Source organism: Bolinopsis microptera, chromosome 12 (assembly GCF_026151205.1).
Source record: "Bolinopsis microptera isolate Bmic1 chromosome 12, MBARI_Bmic_1.0, whole genome shotgun sequence".
Taxonomy (NCBI): Eukaryota; Metazoa; Ctenophora; class Tentaculata; order Lobata; family Bolinopsidae; genus Bolinopsis; species Bolinopsis microptera.
The window spans coordinates 2338403-2356035 of NC_087083.1; the positions used below are offsets into that span (position 1 = coordinate 2338403).

The following is a 17633-nucleotide window of genomic DNA, read 5'->3' on the forward strand; positions in this document are numbered from 1 at the left end:
GATACACACATTTTTAGAGATTTTACCGGCGTATTCTCTAAAATCACCTAATTTGTTCAATTTTAGGGAGGGGCACCAAAAGGGGAGGGGGCGCCAACAGGGGGGCGCTTTTTTCGGCAGGGGGGCGCCAACAGGCAACGTTACGCTACTGATGATAGGTCTGCATGTCTAGTAGCAATGGAGTAGAATCGGTTAGCTGCAACATCTCGTTGAGTGTTGTCTTCTTCTCCCAGATGTACTCCCCTGACTTTGATGAAGACTGAAGAGTCTAATACATTTTTTTAAGAAACTGGTGAAAAAAGTTGATGCAACAGTGTCAAGAGCCTGTGAAGACTGTAGACTGTCGAACGCATTTAATGCATCAACAAGGAGAAATCCTAGGGTGTTTCCGTTGGCAAAGATCTCGGCCATTGAATGGACTGCAGCCTCTTCATATATTATATTATATATGGTTGACCATTGTTAATGGTCTGGCCCGGCGCGGCCCACGCTACTTCGAAGAAATTTAGACGAGTAACATCAGTCAAATACATGGTAGTAGTAATAGATATACATGATTCAAACAATTTCAGGTTTGTAGAGAAACGCTTGCCTTCTAAATGTGTTTAGTTTTCACTGTCAAAAATTCTGAAAAGAGATTCTATAATAAAATCAACGAGTACCAATAAAATGTAAAAAATAACTTTGGTAAATTTAGTATTATCTGTGACACTGAGACTTATTTTAATTTTTTAATTTATATGCGGATAAGTTCAAATACAAATTTAACATTTAAACAATTTTCTTGAAAGATTTTTACTTCAAGATCGATTCTTCTGAAAGGGCATTATTACTAGCTAGTTCTGGAGGATATATTATTTATTAATGCTTAATTTTCATACAAAGTTATAACAAATTCTTAACATGTCGTACATTTTGGGCCTGGACAGGATTTATGTTAAAAATGTGAATAAGTGCCTCCGTTGTCAGTCAAACAAAGTTATTACTTTTAAATTTTATGGCAATTTTATACATCAATATTGGAAATATTTAATTATGCTTACTAGACTGGTATGGGCGGCGCTAAGCTTGTCATTTTACTTGTTTTTAATTCGGCTGCATTTTCAATTTGTTTATAAACAAGTAAATTAAAAGCAATTAACAAAATTCGGTCAGGATGAAATCAAATCAAATCAAAAATATAAGTATGTTTGATTGTTGATACCGTTGTCATACGTTGTACGATCCGCCGCGCACGATGTGCGCGGCTCCCCCTGTATCGTCGAAGCGACCGTGGGGGTCACCACGTAATACAATGATACCGTACTCTATTGAGCTTTAAAATATAGCTGCACTTGATAATGTTTAAAAACGCACGCAAAGCCTTGACGGATGATATTTGTTTAATGATTTTTCGAAATAGCGCGCGCAACTTTCTTCAAAAAATATTATATAAAAAAAACATTGTTTTACTGGGCGGCGCTCAGCCTGTTATTCCGCCTAATCTCTATTCGGCGATTATGAACATAAATATAATACTTAATAGCCTGGGGTTCCCAGGCTAGGTAAATATTATCATGATTACAGATTAAGGTTGGAGGACTTCGCCGCTTCGCTGCGCCGCGCGAACTAGCAGTCTTGCTTAATATAATGCTTTGCATCGTCGATCGTTGCTCTGCTTCGCAAAGCAATAATTTCGATGGGTTGACATCGTCAATCAAAATTAAGGCAAAGTGTTTTATAATAACATACGCCGCGCGGGCCAGTCAATAAACAATAAACAAAATTAAACAGCATGATCTATTGATCTGAGCAAACTTAATTTGTTCCATCGGCCAGAGCGGGCGCCCACCTCCGACGGTAATTGACCATTGTTAATGTTTTGGCCCGAAGTGTGCCATCGGGCCATATAATATTTCGAAAAGAAAGCGGCGCGCGCTACTTCGAAGAAATTTAGACGAGTAAAATCCAAAAGACGGTAACAATCGTGCATGTTGTACTAGCTTACTGTATAGAAGGCTCTAACCAGAGCCCTCTCGCTTGCAATAGCGCGCTTGCAATAGCGCGCGCGACCAACGAAGGCGGCTAGAATACGGATAATCAAATAGATTTTCAAATCTGTGAAAGCCTGACCTATCTCTCATACATGGCTTGTAGTTGTCTAAATTAATATTGACTTTACTATGCATTTATTTGATGATAGATCTATCAATTACTAAGTTAAAATTTTGGTGTGTAATACTATTTTAACAGACGGCTCTCACGATCTATTTAATTTCACACTCATAAAGTAGAGAAAACATAATTACCACGTCTAAACTAGTACAGTCTTATATGAAGCTACTCCAGAGCCGTATCTTGAATTAACCATATATTGTACCATGCTGGGGAACCCTGATCTAATACAGATTGTAAACTTTATACCGAGTAGTCCAAAACGGGTTTCGGTATTTTAGTAACTATCTATCAACAATGAATTTGGGTGGTAGCCTGCTCCTCCTCATGGTCTCCTTAGACTCAAGTCACACTGGTTGATATTCCTCTGACTCCTCTATAACTCTGCAGCAAAATTTGTATCATATTAATAATACTGAACATGGTATAATGTTCAATTAATGTCTATAATGCAGAAATTATATGAAAACAAACTATGAAATAGTACATTCAATCAAACCAAGTGATTTAGGGAGAAAAAGCTGCCATATTACTTGTTTTTGTTTAAGTTCCAGGGCATCTCTTTTCAAATAGATAACTTCACTATTTTGTTCACGGTCTTTACTTTTATGTTGCCCAGATTGATTGGAATGACTGAATTGGAATTCAGTTATTTTCTTTTTACTTATTGTTTTGCAATAAACGTTTTATCAGATAATATGCAGATGCAGCTTCTTAGCGTGTTCATTAACACCATGACTATATTTTGCCTTTTAATTTATTGACCTATTATACCTAGTGGTAGTTTTATAGACCACATTTAATTTATTAACTTATCATACTTAGTATTTATTTTTGGTGACTGTATCACCCAGTTTTAACATTTGATAATTGTACAGTTTATTGACGAAACATTGACTGAATGTTATTTTATATTCTAATTTATATTCTAGATATTTTATTTATTTTTCAACAGACGACAACTTCCTGTTTTTTCTTCTATATTAGTTACTCATATCTCTTGTACAGACTGTTTTACAAGGACATTGACAGATGATACTCACATTAGGCATTCATTATTGCATCTAAATTATTTCACTTGCATTAGGTTTAGAAATTTATTCTCTGGTTAACAGATTTCAAATGTTTAATCAATTTGTAGTATGACAGTAAGGTATATAAGAAGTTATTTAATTTTGCTTGGGCTATTATATTGACTATTGAGGTTTAATGATGATATGGAATTTGAATTCTATATAAATTTACACTATGTGGTTGGGGCATTTTGCATAGTAAATATGGTTACTACTCCTATATATCATATTATTTGATTGGTATTCGATTTCTGATTATTTCTTAGGAATATGATTATTATATCTCAATTTGGCTTTAGGTAGGGTGCCCCGCTAAAAGAACTGGATTCTTCCAGGAAGCATCCCGTGCACAGACCTTGGTCTACATATATATTAAATTATTAACCATTCATTCTGTATGTGCACGAAAATTTATTTCAATCAAAATGCATGTATTTGGTGTGGTCGCCTGTTTAGTTTCATTCTACCTGACTTTGTAGATATTTAGATTCTTAGCATGAACCATAAATTCTGTTTTTTATCACTGTAGTTCTTGAGTTGTTTGAACCCACAAATCTTGCGTTTTCGAATTCTTGACACTGCATCACACTACAAATGGATGCACTAATCTCAATCTCCATAAAGTGCATTTTAAAATGGTGAATCCTTGTCTAACAAGACAATCCCAAAATATTTAGCAAGTATGAACGCTTGTTATTTATAGACCTTTGTTGTTTTATTGAAAATAAATATCTGTTCCTTCGCCTCTAGCAAGGGTCTCCATTCTCCAACGGATGGCCTGACTACATTTAAAATTTACTGCAAGGAGTGTAGGCAATAACAAATTAGATCACAATATTATGTTTTTAGGTGCCTCACATGGGGTGGGCGACAATTGCCCCCCGACAATTGACCCCCCTGACAATTGACCCCGACAAATGACCCCCCTAACCGTAACCCTAACCCTAACCCTAACCCTAACCCTAACCCTAACCCTAACCCTAACCCTAACCTTAACCTTAACCCTAACCCTAACCTTAACCTTAACACTAACCCTAACCCTAACCTTAACCTTAGTTCCTAACCCTAACCCTATCAATTGACCCTGACCCTGACCCTGACCCTGACCCTGACCCTGACCCTGACCCTGACCCTGACCCTGACCCTGACCCTGACCCTGACCCTGACCCTGACCCTGACCCTGACCCTGACCCTGACCCTGACCCTGACCCTGACCCTGACCCTGACCCTGACCCTGACCCTGACCCTGACCCTGACCCTGACCCTGACCCTGACCCTGACCCTGACCCTGACCCTGATAAAACAACCAATCAATTGAACTCAGTGTAATTGTACATGGGGGGTAAATTGTTGGTGGTCAATTGTTGGGGGGGTTTATTGGCGGGGGGTCAATTGTTGCGGTACATGGTCATTAACCACTGCTTCTCTGGTTTGAGTCAGTGTGGGCAAAATTTGTTCAATCAATGATAACTTTACATCACAAACCTTGTAGGTATCTCTATTATAATTCAAAGAATTGTTTTTGTACGTACACTGTACGACCACACCGTGCAAAATGATGTATAGTAACCATGGTAACGGTGTCAAAACGCGCACGTGCACTTGCAATGATTATTTTAACGTAATTTTGGTTTTCTGGTAAATACGTCGTGTTTAAAGTGTTTTCATTTAAATCGGCTGTATTTTTGGTTGGGGTGGATATTTTTGTATGCGATTAAAACTTTATTTCATAGAATACTATTAGCTTCCTCCCTGTTACCACGTGCTTTCTATTACTATATAATGTCAGAGTGAAATCTCTAATATTTTCTCTTCAGCAATGGTTTGGGTTGAAAAGGTATGACACAATGTGAACGGTTTAAACGAGCCAAGTTCTTGTTGGAATGTTACCAACTGTCGGATAAGATGGGTGCTATACAAAGTCAACTTAAAAGTAGGAAAGCCAGAAGACAAGAGAGGAAGCAGGCAAAACAGCAGCAGCAAGCAGCTAACTCTGGATCAGTTGGTGATAAAGAAAGTGTCGATGCTAATGAGGCCTTATCGCCATCTAGCAAGAGGAAAATTGGCACTTTCCTGAAAAATCTTTCTCCTCGACCCAGGACTAAAAATGATAATTCACGTGAGGCTGTGTCTGTTCCAAATGAAAAGGAAACCCCAACGATAGATAATGAAAGGACAGAGCAGAACAATAATCATTTGAGTGAGAAGAATTACTTACAATCAGACAGCCAAGCAGATTCTGCAATAAACTTAGACAATCAGTCAGATTCCGCTATCCAGATCATTGACAGGGACAATTCTGAGAATTTTAAAGAATTGAATTCAGAGCCTGTTGTTGATTCATCAGAGGTTGCCAATTGCACATCAGTGAATCCAGAAATTACCACAAACAGCATTGTTGTCGAGAACGAGACTGAAGAGTGTGCTGCAGACAATCAAGATGATGTACCTGTTATTGTCAATGAAAACGCTGAACCTGATGAAAATGAAGATCATGGATCTACTAAATATTTGGTGAGTTTAAGTCATTTTGGTTGTAAAATTTTGCTAATTAAATACATAGTCATAAAATAACCTGTTTATAAAATTAACCAATATGCTAAGCAACAACACATGTTTTGTAATTTACGGAAAATTTTATCAATGTCTAAAAGTTTAATATTCTTTTAAGATTACGATTTTCACGAATTATTACTCTACCACTGATCATAGTGGTGAAATTGGAATTTTTAGTTTTCCGTCCTATTTAGAACTAGATTATATAATTATATATAATATTATGAATTATGATATTGCAAGCAATGAAATCCCAAAAACAAATTGCATAATTATGTATTTCTTTATATCTGGAAATATGGCCTGGTTTTAAATTCACATTCACTTAAGAGTGAATTCACATTTCTTGGGTTTTTTTTCTAAGCATGTGTACATTTTTGAACCGTTCTTCGAAAAGTAAACTTCTGACTTATCCAGGCTGTCGAAGGTCAAAGTGATACTGGAATCAGTGATATCTCTGGTACAGGTGAGTTTTATCTCCAAGGCCTGACACGTACAAGTGGTGATTGATTGGGGACCAGCTTTTGGTACACTGGTTAATGTTTACTATAATATTAAAGTATTACAATTACATAAAATTAGATAAATATAAATTCCCTTTGCTTAGGACGTACCAAAATATCCAAAAATGAAACGATGCACCTTAGCACACAACACAATACATAAACAACTGGCAGTGTATCCTCAGAAAAGAGCCCTATAGATAAACCTGGCCTGGGTGAGACCTGCATTGCGATTGCTATTCAGCGATGTGTGCTCTACAAGTCATCACATACCTGAGTTACAATCACGGTTGCAGTTGTATAACTCACAATTAAAAGTTCCTCGTTATCGGCCGAAATCAACAAATACACGCCGAAATCAACTAATACACGCAACAGCCATAGATAAGAGCCTTATAGTACACTTAAATCGAAGAAATATGGATATCAAAAACACTATATGTTACATCTTGACCTTATCTACACTTAAAATCTTGCCGTCTCTGATATAATGATACTTTGTTGGCTGAGCAGTAATCATTTCCTTCATTTTTACAACAAGTTTCTGGTGAGCTGCTTTCTCCTCCCTATTTCTGTCAGGTGTGATGTACCATGTGTGGTACGCTACATAATTAGATTTCTTCAGATTTCTTGCTCGAGCAAGAACCATTTTGACTGATTCCGTGCAAGCCAATGTCACTTTTAACGGTCTTGGTTTACCACTATCTGCAGGTTTTTTAATCCCGATCAAACTTGCTGCCACCACTTGAGGATCACACCCCGATGATTCCCAAATTTCGGTAATCACTTCTTCTGCCACTATATGTGGATCACTGCCGTAATTCTCTGGCACACCGTAAACAATGAAATTCTTACTGCGGACGTCATCTTCAACTACAGTTTTCACAGCTGTCTTTATACTGTCAATCGACGGAGCACTGGTAGTTGTTTCACAGTTCTCCTTCACGATGTCGCACCATGTTTTTTTCATCTCAGTTTGTACAGTTTGCTGGACAGAGTCGAGCTCTTTCTGTTGCTGTTTGATAAGATCCTTCTGATAATTAAGCTGCTCTGATTTCAGTCTGTCTATCGTACTGGCCGCAGATTTACATAGTTCAATATTGCCTGTCATCAATTTAGAAAGTTTTTCAACAGCATTAGCCAAGGGGTCTTTCGTAATGGCCATTAATCTCGAATGATTCAGCTCTGTAACGGTTTGAGTTTTCGAGAGTTTCAAAATGTCATACAACGCCACTGATAACTCTTTTTCGAGTCTGTTCAAATTTTCCACAGTGAAGTCCATTGTACAAAGCAAAGGCAAGCTGAGTAGCTGGCGTGTCGATGTAAAGATAAAACAACTGATAAGAGAGCAATTAAAACTGTTGCAAATGCTAGAATAACTGATTGTAACTGGTTATATTCCTCATATTTTAATACATAATTATATAGTATTTATTAACTTATTTATAATTATAATAATTATATAATACTAAAATAAAAGTATTTATCAAATTTCTGACATACTCAATGACCGATAATTGAACCACAAATTCTAAAATAACGTAGGAAATTTATCCACTGCACATTACAGCCAATTTCAACTGGATCATTCGAATTTCTGCGGTGTGAGCCGAAAGGGGACAAGCCAATAAACATTTCAGTTCATTCCATAATGTCATGATACTTAGCTAATATTCTCTTTTATTTGAATGTGTACAGCATCTGACACCATGTCATGTTTCGTTATCCTTCTCATTTACATAAACACCAGTGTTATGAAGTATTATAAAGGTATTATAAAGGTGTTACATATAATATATAATATTGTTATATTATATGTTATATATGTTATAAACCAGGCAAAGTTTTAAACTCACTGCTGGTGACACACCTCCAGAAAAACATCCAGTGTAGTTTACAATTCACAGCAATGATAAATGTGATAATCATTATAACATAATGATAATAATATAATAATTAATAAGTAGTACCGACATGTGACACCACAAGTTGTTCTCCAATTATGAAGATGTAAGTCTTCGCGCGCGTGTACTTTAGTAGGTTTCCTCTTGATAATCTTATCAGGCACTCTCCGGTTAGCTGGTTATTCCTGGCGTAGTTTTGTTACGTATTGGTTTATGTAGTGTTACTATCACACTGCTGCGGGTAATGATATTTGCCAAGCTTGGTTTTGTTTTGATTCGTTTGGTTGGTTGGAATACGGCGTGTGGTGTGCTGTCACGTGATAGTAAAATTTATCTTTTTTCGTAGATTAGATTTGGTTTTGAGAGGTTTTGAGACGGCTTGATGTGTGTGTGTGTGTCGGTGTGTGTGTGTGTGTGTGTGTGTGTGTGTGTGTGTGTGTGTGTGTTTGTGTGTGTGTGTGTGTGTGTGTGTGTGTGTGTGTGTGTGTGTGTGTGTGTGTGTGTGTGTGTGTGTGTGTGTGTGTGTGTGTGTGTGTGTGTGTGTGTGTGTGTGTGTGTGTGTGTGTGTGTGTGTGTGTGTGTGTGTGTGTGTGTGTGTGTGTGTGTGTGTGTGTGTGTGTGTGTGTGTGTGTGTGTGTGTGTGTGTGTGTGTGTGTGTGTGTGTGTGTGTGTGTGTGTGTGTGTGTGTGTGTGTGTGTGTGTGTGTCGGTGCGTGTGTCGGTATCCTTACATCTTTGTTCATAGTTAATGTTAGTGTTGTCATTACAATATTGCTAATGTGTGGGAGGCTCTGCTTGAAGTAGATGCGTTTTGGATAAAGTTCAGTTACACGTCATTATCTTTATCAAAAAGTACGGACTGTAAAGTCCACAATTTCAGTCCTGCAACTTTAGAAGGTAACCTTAAGATCAGTGAAACATATCATACAAGATATAACTCAACAGCCTGTGTACAAGATACAAATGAGTTGCTGGCATTCCCGGCTCAATGTAAACCGTCATGCAGTCGATCATTTGCCCCCTTTCTTACACCAAAAACGTTATGCTTCTGTCTTTCTGTGTTAGGGATCATGGTTTTGAGAGGGTCATGGTTTTGTAAACACTGTTAAACTAAACTGTGGACTAAAATAGAGCAGATGATGTAATTTTACGAGAAAAAGAGAGAGAGAGAGGGGAGGGGGGAGAGAGAAATATAGGGGGGGGGGAATATAGAGGGGAGGATATAGAGGGGGGAGGGTGGTGGAGAGAGAAATATAGGGGGGGGGAGGGTGAGATGGGGTTCTCATCAGAGTGAAGTAAAATGAATGAACACTTCCTGCGTGTATGGACCTAACAATATGATAATGTAATATAATATCATGTTTACCGCTGCACTGTATAACTACATGTACTTGTAATTTATATAATCCGCAGATTGGTGCACATTGCACATGATAATGTAGGTTCGAAAGTATTTGAATTTCGCGGACGAAAGTGGGTTTTTCATTTAATGAAACTAAGTATGAATATCAGCAAAAGGATTATTTCATCTTCATGACCAATCCAAACCCGTAATTATCGTCACGTGTAAAATATTGTTTAATCTCCTCAAGTTCCCTCAGATGTCCACTTCCAGATAATATATTATGTGTTAAATGCTGACACATTACACATTACACATTACACATTACACATTACACATTAAACATTACACATTACACATTACACATTACACATTACACATTACACGTTACACGTTACACGTTACACGTTACACGTTACACGTTACACGTTACACGTTACACGTTACACGTTACACGTTACACGCTACACATTACACATTACACATTACACATTCCACATTGCACATTGCACATTACACATTACACATTACACATTACACATTACACATTACACATTACACATTACACATTACACATTACACATTACACATTACACATTACACATTACACATTACACATTAAACGCCTTCAAACTGCCTAAAATACACACGACACAGTTACTCAAACCGGTTAATTAACTAAATATGCAGGTTGCATACCGCTTCCTTTTTACCTACCACTGGACACGCTTCTGTGCATTTTCTTGTAGCTTTGTCATCATGCCACATAATATGTATAATGTTGGCTTGTGAAAATTCTAACATTTTTTATTCGGCAGCATAAATGGCACTTTTCCTTCTTGATTTGTCTATAAGATTTATCTATTAATCAATATGATATAATAATATGAAGTATGTATAATGTGGTTTCAGGAAGCAAGGTTATCTTTTATACTAAGTGATAAAATAAATATGCTTTTATTTTTACAGGTCATCTGGCACAAGGTAATCCTTTCAGACTGATTAGCGCTTGATTAAAAACGTCGGAGCACAATTTTAAACTCGATTTTTGGGCCTTTGATCGTTTTCCAAAGATTTTGAGTAATTGAGCACGATACGTACATAATTAAGTAATCCAAAATCTGAAATGTCAGTGGAAAGTGAATTTTGAGCTGGTCTCGGTTTTTTAATGATCAATTACATGATTACAATTAATTATAGTACATTATATTAATTATATCAAAGCAACTTAAAGCTTTTAAGACCAAACGAATAATGTCTAGCCAACCCAACATCCCTCAAGCCATACCTTCACATTCATTTCCAATTAAATACAACTCTCATTATATATAATACAATACTCCATATTATATTATATCATTGCTATATTATAATATAACATAAAATATACCCGCAGTCCAATAGATAAATATATAATATGAAATATAATATCCAATCTCTCCCTCTCTCCCTCTCTCCCTCTCTCCCTCTCTCCCTCTCTCCCTCTCTCCCTCTCTCCCTCTCTCCCTCTCTCCCTCTCTCCCTCTCTCCCTCTCTCCCTCTCTCCCTCTCTCCCTCTCTCCCTCTCTCCCTCTCTCCCTCTCTCCCTCTCTCCCTCTCTCCCTCTCTCCCTCTCTCCCTCTCTCCCTCTCTCCCTCTCTCCCTCTCTCCCTCTCTCCCTCTCTCCCTCTCTCCCTCTCTCCCTCTCTCCCTCTCTCCCTCTCTCCCTCTCTCCCTCTCTCCCTCTCTCCCTCTCTCCCTCTCTCCCTCTCTCCCTCTCTCCCTCTCTCCCTCTCTCCCTCTCTCCCTCTCTCCCTCTCTCCCTCTCTCCCTCTCTCCCTCTCTCCCTCTCTCCCTCTCTCCTCTCTCTCCTCTCTCCCTCTCTCCCTCTCTCTCCTCTCTCCCTCTCTCCCTCTCTCTCTCTCTCCCTCTCTCCCTCTCTCCCTCTCTCCTCTCTCTCTCTCTCTCCTCTCTCCTCTCTCTCTCTCTCTCTCCTCTCTCCCTCTCTCCCTCTCTCCCTCTCTCCCTCTCTCCCTCTCTCCCTCTCTCCCTCTCTCCTCTCTCCCTCTCCCCCTATATCCCTCTCTCCCTCTCTCCCTCTCTCCCTCTCCTCACCCTCCTTAGTCCTGGTCCCTCTCTGCAGCTGCTCTCTCTCAAGCTCGTCTCATGACTGCTCTTCTTCCAACATCTGTGTCCCTCAACTCTGCTCATTGACGTGTCCGCTGGATACTCCCGTCTCTCTGATCTACCATCTCTGTCTGCTCTTACCTCAATCTGAACTGATTCTTCCTGTTCGAGGTCTATGTTCTCTCTCTCTTCATCTTCTTGTTTATCATGTACACCTGCCTTTCTATTCACTTGTTTTTAGGTTCTAATAAATTCTGTCATTTCTTTCTCTATTCGTCATTTTCCTTGGATCCTCAATTTTTTCTCTCTTTTGTCCGTTGTTTACCTCACAAGCTATTAGATTGATTGTGCTCGGAGGGGTTTTAGACGTCGCATTTGTTCTCCAGAAATAATTGGTTTTGTGTCCCATACAACTCAATACGTCTTGAGTACTTTCGTTTGCTCTGAAAACTACTTGAACTGTTTATGCTGTTACCGAAGGCTGAGGGTTAGAGAGGCTGGTGAAGAAGACTTTTTTAATGGAACAATGCCGCAGAATCTTTTTTTGAGTGATTAATTAGTCAGTTTGTCCTTTTGGACATTTTCTTGATAATTTCTTCTCTATTTCCTTTTTTTCAACAAGCACCCCGAGTTTTAAGTCTCATTTCCCGAATTTTTTCGTGTAACCAACTTAACTTTCTCAAACACACAGGAACTGCACCAAAACAACACAGCATACGCAGAACCCAGTGAACACACCCACCAATAAAACTCTCAACATACAACACCCCTAATCATCCCAACTATCACGTCAACAACACTCTACACACACACACACACCACACACACACACACACACACACACACACACACACACACACACACACACACACACACACACACACACACACACACACACACACACACACACACACACACACACACACACACACACACACACACACACACACACACACACACACACACACACACACACACACACACACACACACACACACACACACACACACACACACACACACACACACACACACACACACACACACACACACACACACACACACACACACACACACACACACACACACACACACACACACACACACAAAGTGTGTACATGTTCAATGTTAACAAGTCCTCGCTCGGTATAGTGTTGAAATATACCCCACTAAAATGTGCTGTAGAAATATGCGGTATATAATATATCAGTTTTGTACTTCGTTTTGCTTTGCTACGCGAGATACAACGTTACTTGACTGTTTGTCCTTCTGAGTTAACGTATTGTACGTATCACACGTGTCGTTGCTGAGATCACGTAGTCACGTGCAGTAGATCACGTGTCGTTGCTGAGATCACGTAGTCACGTGTAAATCACGTGTCTTTGTTTTTGTGAGGTGCTGGAATGATCTGGTATGACTGCTGTGTTTAAAACCGGTAAGTGTTTCTCAAAACCAACAATTTGGAGAACTTGGCCTTAGATGTGGTGTGTTAATAGTACTAATAATATAGTAATAGTTAAAAGTACTATGTTTACAGTATGCACTGAAGGGGTATCCTCTAGGAAGTTTATTGAACTTTTAACAGGTACCCCTCCTCATTTAACCATCAATTAAGTTTCCTATCATTCGGCTGAGTCGACCGAGGAGATCGCATAGATATTTATGTTATTGTTTATGTCCGAATACATTATTGCAGTAATTATCAGCTCTGGATCAGGGTGTCTCATATTAACTCGTCCAATAAATACATCACGATTGTAGCAACCACGGTCTCTGAAAAAATAACTTTCGTCAGAAATTGTAAAAATATTGTTTTTGTGTTTAAATATTTATAAGACTGTACTGTAGAGAAGGTTGGTTGGTGATAATAATATATCCGCTTCCTTTTTATAGCTAATATTATTATGTTAAAATGTAAGATCATCCGAAAATATTTTAGTAGTTTTAGTATTTCACTGCAATATTGGGTCAAATAACAAAATTAAAAGTCGTATGTATATTCATACGGTACCTAAATGTGATGTTTTTAACCTCCACTTTCCCCAGATAAAAGGAAGTAAATCAACACTACATATGTTTAGAAATGTGCATACCGTAAAATTACAATGAAAATAATAACTATCATTTGATTTATTCTCGCTATATCTGAATTTTATTAACTTCAGTGTTGTATAGTTAACTTTGTAAGAATCGGTTAACCTCATTTATCAAAAAAGCAACTACAGATATGTGGAAGGCAGCAACGTTTTTGTCATCAAAAAATGAATTGATCTAAAGAATAATGTTTTTGTCGATTTTTTGACCCCATACTTCTCTCTGGCCTTAAACGTGGTATTGCTGAATCCCTTTTGTAAGGGAAATATTAAGTATCCTATTCGAGTTTTTCATTTGAAACAAGCCCTTCGTATTATGGAGTCAGGGTATACCTAATATATTATGTACTATAGTCCACCATTCTGACTGACATGAGATATGTAACTGATAGGTATAAACACTGATCGTATAACATACCGGTGGTGGCAGCATGGTCTGATACAAATTGTCTCAATAAATTAACTATTTTTTATCTTTCTTTCTCACCAAAAACGTGCACGTTCTTCGGATGATAGTAGTTTGACGTGTTGCAACATGTATTACTTAAACGCACTAATCACATGAGGGGACACCATGTACCATTGCAGTGCATTGCACCGCATTGCACCGCATTGCACTGCATTGTACCGCATTGTACCGCGAGTAGTGAGTACTCGTATTGTGAGTACCATATTATTATGAGTAATATTCATGGAGTATAATATAAGTGCCAATAAACTGTGCAGAATTATTTTGCAGGGTGTGTTAGTATCTGTTGCACATGGAAAGTAGTCCATGTTTCTCACTTGTCCCCATCTTGAATATTTATGCTCATGTATTGACCTTGATAATATTTCGACTTGTCCCTCGTTTGACTCTCGTATGTTTGTAAGCTGATTAGATCTTTAGATGTTTAGGATTTGTTGCAGTCCATAGTTTTTCGACTGATAGATTCGCAAAATTGTTCTGTGTTTGACAATTTCGATCGAAATTTTGCATCGCTGCAAACTTTTTGAGATATCAATTTTAACAGTTTATTTATAATTAGTGCTGAACAGTAACTGTTCATGTTAAGTATAGTTTTAAGTTAAAAACATAAATGCTTCTTTGTAAAACTGTGATAAATAGGGGGGGGGGGGGGGGGGGGGGGGGGTTTCAACCTCATTTTGCCTCATTTGGGGTACCCAAAAAAGGCGAAATTGGGATGAGGCAGGATGAGGTTGGAAGTTGGAACCCCCCTAAATATATGATGACTCACCAATCAGAAGTTAAGATAAGTATTAAGATCTACCAAAAACTTACCTCCTTGATTCCCTCTACCGTGTTTTATAACTCACTTGTAAGTAAATCAGGCCACTAAGACCAGGCCCAAATAAACTGAAATTCTTAAAACAGGTGGCTCAGGATAGTAGCAGCTCCCTCCCTTCTCTTAAAAACACTCATATTCTCACGACTCTAGCTTGCAAAAAAAAGAACTCAGTGTGTAATATTGATAGTTGACCCCTCCCAGTTGTCGGTCCTTACATCGTTAGCCCCCGTTTTTAGCACCGTGAATACAAATCCTGCGGTGGGTCAGCTGACTCGTCACGTGACCGGTCACGTGACCCACAACCCAGGTCCTACTCACTCCGTCGTGTCACGGGAATTTCAACTGTGGTCACGTGACCTCGCTTCTTTTGTTTACACTGCTTCTCACAATGCCACGGTAGACCGAGCACGTGTCCGTGTCATGCAACCCGATATGTTGCCATGGCAACCAATGCGGAGGTGTTATTCCGACCACGTGACGCACTTGAACCAATCATCACACAGGTAGAGGATCACGTGATAATGTACTGACTGGCTCGCTCAGGAGCTCACAAAAGACTAATTAGCTGGGATAGAGTCCATTCTTTTCGTGTCAAGATGGAGAACACATATTATATAAAACTAGCGAGGGATAGAGAAAGAGGAAGAGAGAGGGAAAAAGGGAGAGTGATAACGTTTTATATACATAATGTGTGATATGTAACGTAGGTGTATGGTATAGCTATGAAATATGCTACCTGTGCTTTAGTTTGGGTGTGTGTATTATTTTAACAACTGTAGCAAACTCTTAATATAAATGATAGAAACTAGAGGGAGAGAGGGAGAGAGGGAGAGAGGGAGAGAGGGAGAGAGGGAGAGAGGGAGAGAGGGAGAGAGGGAGAGAGGGAGAGAGGGAGAGAGGGAGAGAGGGAGAGAGGGAGAGAGGGAGAGAGGGAGAGAGGGAGCGAGGGAGAGAGGGAGAGAGGGAGAGAGGGAGAGAGGGAGAGAGGGAGAGAGGGAGAGGAGGGAGGGAGGGAGGGAGGGAGGGAGGAGGGAGGGAGGGAGGGAGGGAGAGAGGGAGAGAGGGAGCGAGGGAGCGAGGGAGCGAGGGAGCGAGGGAGAGAGGGAGAGAGGGAGAGAGGGAGAGAGGGAGAGAGGGAGAGAGGGAGCGAGGGAGGGAGGGAGGGAGGGAGGGAGGGAGGGAGGGAGGGAGGGAGGGAGGGAGGGAGAGAGGGAGAGAGGGAGAGAGGGAGAGAGGGAGAGAGGGAGCGAGGGAGCGAGGGAGCGAGGGAGCGAGGGAGAGAGGGAGAGAGGGAGAGAGGGAGAGAGGGAGAGAGGGAGAGAGGGAGAGAGGGAGAGAGGGAGAGAGGGAGAGAGGGAGAGAGGGAAAGAGGGAGAGAGGGAGAGGGAGAGAGGGTTAATTTGTCTCACTATTTTGCTATACACTTTACTATACAATACATTCGCGAGTAGTATGCACTTATATATTATAGTAAATTGTGGTAAACCATACAACGTGCACTCTTGTAACATTACTGTATACACTCTGCACTGTTGTAACACTAATGTATACACTGTACTATACACTGTTATAACACTAAGGTTACACTTTATTATACACTGTTATAACACTAAGGTTACACTTTACTATACACTGTTATAACACTAAGGTTACACTGTACTATACACTGTGCTATACACTGTTATAACACTAAGGTTACACTGTACTATACACTGTGCACTGTTGTAACACTAATGTATACACTGTACTATACACTGTTATAACACTAAGGTTACACTTTACTATACACTGTTATAACACTAAGGTTACACTGTACTATACACTGTGCTATACACTTTTATAACACTAAGGTATACACTGAACTATACACTGTTATAACACTAAGGTTACACTGTACTATACACTGTTGTAACGCTACTGTATACACTCGACTACACACTGAATGACGCATTAACAGTACCTACAATGTATAATGTATAATGTATGTTGTATAAATATCGTGTATCATACACCACAGTTACATTCATTACCACAAAACCCAAGTACACAAGCCAACTAAAGTTTACAGAGCCAAACAGTTCCCGCCCCCACGTGATTAGTAAAAACGATTAAGTATTTTTACATTATGTCCTACGTTACATACAGATTATACATAGTACATGCAATGTACATTATATCTGTAACCCCCAGGTCCCCTTAGAAGCAGAGCAGTTCAACACCATGCTCACACACTTAGTGTCACAACTGGTATTATTATACAGGTTCAGGTTACGGAGCTTTATTATTGGGTGTTTACCCTGGCTTGTAGAGAAAGAGGGAGAGAGGGAGAGAGGGAGAGAGGGAGGAGGGAGAGAGGGAGGAGAGAGAGGAGGAGGGAGAGAGGGAGGAGGGAGAGAGGGAGAGAGGGAGGAGAGGGAGAGAGGAGAGAGGAGAGAGGGGAGAGAGGGAAAGAGGGAGAGAGGGAGGAGGGAGAGGGAGAGAGGGAGGAGGGAGGAGGGAGGAGGGAGAGAGGGAGAGAGGGAGAGAGGGAGAGAGGGAGAGAGGGAGAGAGGGAGAGAGGGAGAGAGGGAGAGAGGGAGAGAGGGAGGAGGGAGGAGGGAGAGAGGGAGCGAGGG

The 17633-nt window shown here is 39.7% G+C and overlaps 2 protein-coding genes across 7 annotated transcripts in view; one reads left to right on the plus strand and one right to left on the minus strand.

The window, feature by feature from the left end:
- The window catches only part of LOC134823994 (arginine kinase-like), a 97835-nt gene that overhangs the window by 34820 nt on the left and 45382 nt on the right, over positions 1–17633 (minus strand). The gene's annotated exons all lie outside the window — the stretch shown is intronic.
- The window catches only part of LOC134823993 (inositol-trisphosphate 3-kinase A-like), a 110065-nt gene that overhangs the window by 20043 nt on the left and 72389 nt on the right, over positions 1–17633 (plus strand). For 2 of the 5 annotated variants that reach the window (XM_063835614.1, XM_063835615.1), the window contains exons 2-3: positions 5045–5741; positions 6201–6249. The exons of 2 other annotated variants lie outside the window; for them this stretch is intronic. In XM_063835614.1, coding sequence (XP_063691684.1) covers positions 5067–5741; positions 6201–6249 — 724 coding nt within the window. In that variant the 5' untranslated portion in view covers positions 5045–5066. Of the gene's footprint in view, positions 1–5044; positions 5742–6200; positions 6250–12939; positions 13072–17633 lie in introns of those variants that run through there. One more of the 5 variants, XM_063835619.1, reaches the window with a different exon arrangement.